Genomic DNA, 9,454 nt, shown 5'->3' with positions numbered 1-9,454 from the left:
AAGGCGGCCGGAGCGTGCGTTCCGCCGCTCGGCCCTCGCCCGCCCGAGAGCCGACAGAGGGTGCGCGGACGGAGGAACGCGACGGAGCCCGCCCGCCAAGGCGGGTGGGGGCTCGGGCACGGCGGTCAAGCGTGTAGGTCCAGGCGGGTCGGTCTGAGGCACGTCGGTCCGTGCATGTCAGGCGGGCGGGCGACGCCACCGGAGTGGCGGGCGCCGCACGCAGACGGCTCGGAGACGGCTCGGAGACGGCCAGGACAGGGCTCGGCAGTCCCGGGGGGGGGACTGCTTGAGGCAAGTGAAAGCGTTCACGAGGCCCCGGGTAGGACGCGCCACAAACGGGGACACAAGCCCGTCTGGTCCTTCCCCGGGGGCTCGATGCAGAACAACTGAAACTGCCTCGGGACTTATCGGCCTCACCGGGAAGGGAAGCTGCACCGAACAGAGGGGAGCAGCACATATAAAGCGTGTCCGAGAGATCGGGAGGAAGGGGGGAGGAACCACCGTGCCTGAACACCGGCGCGAGGCCGGCCCGCAGGGGCCCTCCTTCGTCGGACTGCGACAGCCAATCATTATTACATGGAGAAGCAGAGGTCCGGGCCTGCCCGGCGCGAGACCTCCAAGGCCGGCCGTCCCCTGACGAGGAACGCACTCTGGAAGGGACAGACCGGGCGGGCGCCGAACACTTGGGGAACGGCGTCCGTCCGGGCCTGAACCTACCCGGCGCGAGACCTCCAAGGCCGGCCGTCCCCTGACGGATCAGGGGCCGGGCGCGGACGAGGAACGCACTCTGGAAGGGACAGACCGGGCGGGCGCCGAACACTTGGGGGAACGGCGTCCGTCCGGGCCTGAACCTACCCGGCGCGAGACCTCCAAGGCCGGCCGTCCCCTGACGGATCAGGGGCCGGGCGCGGACGAGGAAACAGAGCCAATGCCGTACATGAACATAGCCGGTGACCTGGAAAGGTAGCCCGGGACCGTCAGTAACTGTCCAAATCCAGACTGCAACACACTCCATACTATGGCCGTCAATACCAAGACCCCAAAGCCATATCCCAGCCACAATTTCACCATCCACACTGCTTTAGATGTAGAATAAGGGACACGGAACACAGATATTGGCAATAAAGGAGTACTTTTATTGAAAATCGGAACCGTCACTAACCCCAATTAGGTTCACAAAGAGGGTCTACAATGCAGGACTGAGCCCCAGGCTCTCCTCAATAAGAAGCCTCGCCCGCTGGTGATTGGCAGGGGCTTGGTCATGGACATAGAAGGAGGCTTGTGTCTGGAGGCTGTGGCTCATGTGCCGGGACACGGTGGACTTGCTGACCTCCCCTTGAGACTCCCATGTCTGGGGGGGAAAGAATAACAACCAGGCGTTAGTTCATGGCACTACACTCTGCACATGCAACGAGGCCCTCGGCCGAAACGTTACGACTTACATATGTGGCCACTGCGCTGCGGATCATACCAGCCGTCACCTTGACTCCGATATCGCAGGCCGCCCATGCCTTGGAGAGCACGTTACCGATCTTTTTCAGGGGGTTTCCCAGGCGCGTGAAGAAGAAGGTCTTTGGCTGATAGAGGTAACCAGGCAAGGAGACCCTCAGAGCACTGTACCTAAGCAGCCAGTCGTGCTCCTGCTTAGACACCACCATAACCGCCACGCCATATGTCCCCGCGGTCTTGTGATCGGACACGCGTATGTGGAAATTATCTTCAAACTGTTTGGCTCCCTCTACTTCACCGGCCTTCATGTTCATCAGGACACCCCGCCTGTGTCCGTTGTGCAGCATCATACGCCCGCAGAGTAGCCCGATCAGGGTACCTACATTGCACAACTCGCCCTTCTCACAGAGCTCCAGCATCTGGGGGATTAGCTCCCCACACCTCTCATTGAAGCGCTTCAGATGTTCCTTGGGGATCAACTGTTCCTGCCTTGCATCTTGCACCTTCTGGCGGTGCAGCATCAGCTCTCGGTGACCCTGTCGTCGGAAAGACTTTAGGAAGAAGGCAATCGAAGACAGGGTACGTTTCTTCACTTTCAAATCGCTTAACCGGGCCTCCAAGAGGTAACGGATGAAGCCAACAACATCGTTCACGTAGCTGTGAATCGTACTCGGCGACATAGAAGAACAAGACAGCGTACGATACCACCTGGGGCAAGGAGACAGACACGGGGACAGGGAGTCAGTAACAGCAACAAAAACGGGGGCACAGTCAGAGCTTTGCAACTGCTTCTCACTTACTCATGACACCGCTCCGTGTTGCTCAGGAAACCCAGGTCCTCGCTCACTACCTCGCCCTCGGGGGCATCAGCCATGCACCACAGGAACCGGCGGATGTGCTGGAGAGCTTGGTTCGTATTCTCCAGCTTCTTGGCATGGGGCTTGGGACCCAGAAGGTACTCGCGGTACAACCGGAGGCATCTCACTGCAAGGGCAGGAAAGTTGGATCGTAAGCCATTCACCCAACAATCCGTGTTTATTGAAAAACACACACACCATGTTACACGAGGCATCAAAAGCTCACCATCGTCGCGGGACGGATCCCCCGAATGACTGGCCATGGGCTCGTAGTCTTCATCGTTTGACGACGACAAGGACGACTGAGACGATGACAGCGTGCGCAACCTGGGACCTTCCATAGCTCCGGACGGGCCGTCACTGGAAGATGGCAACTCCTCACGGGCTCCATCCTCTGACCCAGCATCTGGTAAGTAATCTTGGGTCGAAGACACAATGGTTTCTGGTTCAGCTTCACCGGGCATATCCGTTTCAGAGACCGACATACAGGGGTTGTCGATCGGCCCATCCGACGGCACCTCGGGGCTCGTCAGCGGCATCCAATGTAGCGAATCTAGCCCAGGACTGGGCGATTCCTCCGAGTGCTGCAATGTCGAGTGTGGTAGCTCGCATTCCCCAGGCTCCTCCGCAACAAAGACCGGCCTCTTGGGCAGCTGGAATGAAACATCGCCCTCTGCCTTGCTCTTAGCCTCCGCCATCAGGCGAGCATAGGCCGGGTCGCCGGACTTAACCTGATGCAGGCGATACAGGTGCCGGTCCAGCCGAACGATGGCCTGTCGCTGGCAGCCAGGCATCGGGCAATCGAGCACCCTGGTAAGGCACCGAGACAAAAGCACCAAACCAATGCCATTTACCAATTGCTCTCAAGCATTAATAAATGCACAGAGATCAAAAAGCACGCTCACAAAGGAAAGATTAAAGTTACCTTGTCTTTCTCTGTCCCCGGGAATCCATTCTCTCTGCCGGCTCACAACAAAGTGAGCGGAGGCAAAGATTTATAGGAGAAACCCGGAACAACTCGGCTTACATATCCGGCTACATCATGGTGTGAATGGACCATAAGATGCGGGAAAGGACAAGGGACGAGGCAGCAGGCCGGCCCTATCAAGGATTGTACGGTCCAAGGACGGACGCGTTCATTCAAAAGGACGTGGCCACAGCCAACTTCCAGAAGCCGACGTCCAAGGTGCAGGAATCATCACACATCCGTTAACTTGGCCAGACATGAGGGAGCCAACCGGGGGTAAGGGACCAATACCCAACCTTTCCTCAAACAACCGCACCTAACCGGGGGTCCAGCAGCCTGCCTGGACCCTTCCATGGGACGACAAGCAATCCACATGCTAGCCAGGAGGGTAGGCGCGGATAACGGATGTCACCCGCGCGCGGGTGAGCAATGCCGACCCTTGCGGCCACTGCGAGACTCCCGGGACAGCGGGGGGAGGCCCGAACCTAGCCGCCAACGAGCGCCCAAAACCCGGCTTCCTTCGGCGCACCCCCCGCCACAAAGTAATAAAAAGATCCAACTTGAACCGGGGAAAGGTAGTGAGCAGCCACCTATACCCCGCCTACGAGGCTACCAAGAAGGCCTGAGCCTCAGCCACTAGTCCATAAGCGAGACTTCCGTCCTGACTTAGTCGTTTTGTTTCGTTCGAAAAACCCTGCTGGCGAAAATCCCCGCGGACATCCCCGTTGTCCCCGGGGGGGCGGGTGCCGAAGGGGGCGAGGTGCCGGTTCTGGTCGGGAAAAACCCACCGCCGCCCCAGATGAGCCTTCGGATCGCGCCCTTGTCGGACTTCCGCAGACGGGGCCTCGGTGGCTATGGTCATCCAATGTAAAAGATAGGCGACATGACCATGCTTTTTGAAAAACTTAGTCTCTGGCGGAGGCGAAAAACTCGTGACTATGGTCATGTCATGTTAAAGATAGGAAATGTCTCCAATCTACATGACCATGTGCACGGACCTCCAGGCGGAGAAGGTAAAGCTTACATGACCAGAGTCCAGGAAACCTGCAGCAGCCGCCAGGGACCGGGGCTGCCTCCCGCGGCCGTGTCAGGGCTCCAGGACCTCGGCAGCAACCGCCAGTAGCACCCGGGGCACTTCCACGGCCAGGACTTAGCTCCAGAACCAAGGCAGCAGCCGCCAGGGACCGGGGATACCTCCCACGGCCGTGTCGGGGCTCCAGGACCTCGGCGGCAGCCGCCAGCAGCCCCGGGGGCACTTCCACGGCAAGGACTTAGCTCCAGGACCAAGGCAGCACCTACCAGGGACCCGGGGCTACCTCCCACGGCCGTGTCGGGGCTCCAGGACCTCGGCAGCACCCGCCAGCAGCACCCGGGGCACTTCCACGGCCAGGACTTAGCTCCAGAACCAAGGCAGCAGCCGCCAGGGACCGGGGCTACCTTCCACGGCCGTGTCAGGGCTCCAGGACCTCGGCAGCACCCGCCAGCAGCCCCGCACTTCCACGGCCAGGACTTAGCTCCAGGACCAAGGCAGCAGCCGCCAGGCACCCGGGGGCACCTTCCACGGCCCACTTAGCCACAGAACCAAGGCTCCAGGACTTAGCTCCAGGCTCCACCCTCGGCAGCACCCGCCAGCAGCACCCGGGGCACTTCCACGGCCAGGACTTAGCTCCAGGACCAAGGCAGCACCCGCCAGGGACCGGGGCTACCTCCCACGGCCGTGTCAGGGCTCCAGGACCTCGGCAGCACCCGCCAGCAGCACCCGGGGCACTTCCACGGCCAGGACTTAGCTCCAGGACCAAGGCAGCACCTACCAGGGACCGGAGCTACCTCCCACGGCCGTGTCGGGGCTCCACGACCTCCCCGGCAGCTACCACGGACCTGCGACGCCTTACAGAAATGAATAGTAAGATCCACCTTTCGATGTGTCAGTAGCTTTCCGCGCGCCTTACGGAACTACGTGACTCTGGTCAGCCTCACCCTGCCGGGAACGCGAGAGAGACGTAAAGGGCCTGCCCGTAGCATGGTCGGTCCATAGGGGTACGTGACACGAGGTGGTCGGTGCGGGTGGCAAAAGAGCAAAGAAGGGCCAGGCCGAGCAAGTGTGGAGGTAACCGGGACTCCTGGAAGTCGACCGGTGCGCGCCTCCGGACCGATGCACACCCTTGCCGCGAGCAACCGCGACTAACCGGGGGGTTCTGCCGCCGGACCGGTTCCTTGCCTGAGCAAAGGACCGCAGCCCGAGCAAGCGTGGAGGTAAACGGGGCTCCCTGGAAGTCAAACGGGGGAGGCTCCGGACCGATGCCCACCCTTGCCGCGAGCAACCGCGACTCAACGGGGGTCGTGCGTCGTTCTGGGTCCTTGCCTGAGCAAAGGACCGCAGCCCGAGCAAGTGCGGAGGTATCCTGGGCTCCCGGACGTATGCCAGCCACCCTTGGCGCGAGCAAACGCGACTAGCCGGGGGAGGTCCAGCAGATTGCCTGGACCCTTCCCCTGGCAGAGTACCGCAGCACGAGCAAATGCGGAGGTAGCCGGGGCTCCCGGATGTCAACCGGGGGGGCTCCGGACCGATGCCCGCCCTTGCCGCGAGCAACAGCAACTATAACCCGGGGTCAAGCGACGTTCTGGGTCCTTGCCTGAGCAAAGGACCGCAGCCCGTGCTAGTGCGGAGGTAAACGGGGCTCCCTGGAAGTCAACCGGGGGGGCTCCGGACCGATGCCCGCCCTTGCCTCGAGCAACAGCAACTATAACCCGGGGTCATGCGACGTTCTGGGTCCTTGCCTGAGCAAAGGACCGCAGCCCGTGCAAGTGCGGAGGTAAACGGGGCTCCCTGGAAGTCAACCGGGGGGGCTCCGGACCGATGCCCGCCCTTGCCGCGAGCAACAGCAACTATAACCCGGGGTCGTGCGACGTTCTGGGTCCTTGCCTGAGCAAAGGACCGCAGCCCGTGCAAGTGCGGAGGTAAACGGGGCTCCCTGGAAGTCAACCGGGGGGGCTCCCGGAAGTCAACCGGGGGCCGGGGTCGTGCGACGTTCTGGGTCCTTGCCTGAGCCGGTAAACGGGGCTCCCTGGAAGTCAACCGGGGGGGCTCCGGACCGATGCCCGCCCTTGCCTCGAGCAACAGCAACTATAACCCGGGGTCGTGCGACGTTCTGGGTCCTTGCCTGAGCAAAGGACCGCAGCCCGTGCAAGTGCGGAGGTAAACGGGGCTCCCTGGAAGTCAACCGGGGGGGCTCCGGACCGATGCCCGCCCTTGCCTCGAGCAACAGCAACTATAACCCGGGGTTGTGCGACGTTCTGGGTCCTTGCCTGAGCAAAGGACCGCAGCCCGTGCAAGTGCGGAGGTAAACGGGGCTCCCGGACGTCAACCGGGGAGGCTCCGGACCGATGCCCGCCCTTGCCTCGAGCAACAACCGGCCCGTCCGACGTTCTGGGCCTTGCCTGAGCAAAGGCTGGCAGCGGCAGCCTGCCCGGACCCTTCCCCCGGCAGAGAACCACAGCCCGAACAAGCCCGGGGGGCTTACGGCGTGGCTCCAGGAAGACGAGCGCGCGCGGGGGAGAGCAAGGCCCGCACTTGCCACCGACGAGCGCCCCGAACCCGGCCTCCTTCGGCGCCCGCCCCTGGGAGGAAGCGAAAAAAAGATCCTACCGGAACACGTGGAAGGTGGTGATCGGCCACCTCCACCCCGCCTACGAGGCTCCCCTGCCGGCCTGAGCCTCGGCCACACGTCCTCGAGCGAGACTTCCGTCCTGACTTAGTCGTTTCGTTTCGTTCGAAAAACCGTGCTGGCGAAAATCCCCGCGAACCTCCCCGTTGTCCTCGGGGGGTCGGGTGCCGAAGGGGGCGAGGCGCCGGTTCGGGCCGGGGAACCCCCGCCGTCGCCCGGCAGGAGCCTTCGGATCGCGCCCTTGTCGGACTTCCGCAGACGGGGCCTCGGTGGCAATGGTCATCCAATGTTAAAGATAGGCGACATGACCATGCTTTTTGAAAAACTTAGTCTCTGGCGGAGGCGAAAAACTCGTGACTATGGTCATGCAATGTTAAAGATAGGAAATTTCTCCAATCTACATGACCATGTGCACGGACCTCCAGGCGGAGAAGGTAAAGCTTACATGACCAGAGTCCAGGAAACCTGCAGCAGCCGCCAGGGACCGGGGATACCTTCCACGGCCGTGTCAGGGCTCCAGGACCTCGGCAGCAACCGCCAGCAGCACCCGGGGCACTTCCACGGCCAGGACTTAGCTCCAGAACCAAGGCAGCAGCCGCCAGGGACCGGGGATACCTTCCACGGCCGTGTCAGGGCTCCAGGACCTCGGCAGCAACCGCCAGCAGCACCCGGGGCTCCACCTCGGCCACAGCAGCACGGCCAGGACTTAGTCCGGGGAACCCTCCCACGGCCGGCAGGGCAGGACCTCGGCCAGGGACCGGGGCTACCTTCCACGGCCGTGTCAGGGCTCCAGGACCTCGGCAGCAACCGCCAGCAGCTCCCACGGCCGTGTCAGGGCTCCAGGACCTCGGCAGCAACCGCCAGCAGCACCCGGGGCACTTCCACGGCCAGGACTTAGCTCCAGAACCAAGGCAGCAGCCGCCAGGGACCGGGGATACCTTCCACGGCCGTGTCAGGGCTCCAGGACCTCGGCAGCAGCTACCACGGACCTCCGACGCCTCACAAAGATGAATATTAAGACCCCACCTTTAGAGGTATCAGAAGCTTTCCGCGCGCCTTACGGAACTACGTGACTCTGGTCAGCCTCACCCTGCCGGGAACGCGAGAGAGACGTAAAGGGCCTGCCAGTAGCATGGTCGGTCCAGAGGGGGACGTGAGGCGAGGTGGTTGGTGTGGGTGGCAAAAGAGCAAAGAACGTCAGGCCGAGCAAGTGTGGAGGTAACCGGGGCTCCCGCAAGTCAACCGGGGGCTCTGGACCAATGCCCACCCTTGGCGCGAGCAACCGCGAATAACCGGGGGTCAGCCGCCCGCCCGGGTCCTTGCCTGAGCAAAGGACAGCAGCCCGAGCAAGTGTGGAGGTAACCGGGGCTCCCGCAAGTCAACCGGGGGCTCTGGACCAATGCCCACCCTTGGCGCGAGCAACCGCGAATAACCGGGGGTCAGCCGCCCGCCCGGGTCCTTGCCTGAGCAAAGGACAGCAGCCCGAGCAAGTGTGGAGGTAACCGGGGCTCCCGCAAGTCAACCGGGGGCTCTGGACCAATGCCCACCCTTGGCGCGAGCAACCGCGAATAACCGGGGGTCAGCCGCCCGCCCGGGTCCTTGCCTGAGCAAAGGACAGCAGCCCGAGCAAGTGTGGAGGTAACCGGGGCTCCCGCAAGTCAACCGGGGGCTCTGGACCAATGCCCACCCTTGGCGCGAGCAACCGGAATAACCGGGGGTCAGCCGCCCGCCCGGGTCCTTGCCTGAGCAAAGGACAGCAGCCCGAGCAAGTGTGGAGGTAACCGGGGCTCCCGCAAGTCAACCGGGGGCTCTGGACCAATGCCCACCCTTGGCGCGAGCAACCGCGAATAACCGGGGGTCAGCCGCCCGCCCGGGTCCTTGCCTGAGCAAAGGACAGCAGCCCGAGCAAGTGTGGAGGTAACCGGGGCTCCCGCAAGTCAACCGGGGGCTCTGGACCAATGCCCACCCTTGGCGCGAGCAACCGCGAATAACCGGGGGTCAGCCGCCCGCCCGGGTCCTTGCCTGAGCAAAGGACAGCAGCCCGAGCAAGTGTGGAGGTAACCGGGGCTCCCGCAAGTCAACCGGGGGCTCTGGACCAATGCCCACCCTTGGCGCGAGCAACCGCGAATAACCGGGGGTCAGCCGCCCGCCCGGGTCCTTGCCTGAGCAAAGGACCGCAGCCCGAGCAAGTGTGGAGGTAACCGGGGCTCCCGCAAGTCAACCGGGGGCTCTGGACCAATGCCCACCCTTGGCGCGAGCAACCGCGAATAACCGGGGGTCAGCCGCCCGCCCGGGTCCTTGCCTGAGCAAAGGACCGCAGCCCGAGCAAGTGTGGAGGTAACCGGGGCTCCCGCAAGTCAACCGGGGGCTCTGGACCAATGCCCACCCTTGGCCGCGCAAGTGTGGAGGTAACCGCGAAGTCAACCGGGGGGCTCCGGAACCGGGGGTCAGCCGCCCGCCCGGGTCCTTGCCTGAGCAAAGGACCGCAGCCCGAGCAAGTGTGGAGGTAACCGGGG

At 63.1% G+C, this 9,454-nt stretch overlaps 1 protein-coding gene across 1 annotated transcript; it reads right to left on the bottom strand.

The window, feature by feature from the left end:
* Window positions 1-1,007: 1,007 nt before the first annotated feature.
* Window positions 1,008-3,758, bottom strand: LOC121306029. The gene is made up of 5 exons (XM_041237752.1): window positions 3,232-3,758; window positions 2,533-3,116; window positions 2,250-2,433; window positions 1,443-2,157; window positions 1,008-1,351 (listed from the first exon to the last, which is right to left on the bottom strand). The coding sequence occupies exons 1-5, from the start codon at window positions 3,258-3,260 to the stop codon at window positions 1,187-1,189; spliced, it is 1,677 nt and encodes a 558-aa protein (XP_041093686.1). The 5' UTR covers window positions 3,261-3,758; the 3' UTR covers window positions 1,008-1,186.
* Between the last annotated feature and the right edge of the window lie 5,696 nt (window positions 3,759-9,454).

Source organism: Polyodon spathula, chromosome 45, assembly GCF_017654505.1.
Source record: "Polyodon spathula isolate WHYD16114869_AA chromosome 45, ASM1765450v1, whole genome shotgun sequence".
Taxonomy (NCBI): Eukaryota; Metazoa; Chordata; class Actinopteri; order Acipenseriformes; family Polyodontidae; genus Polyodon; species Polyodon spathula.
This window is presented reverse-complemented; position numbering and strand designations above follow the sequence as displayed.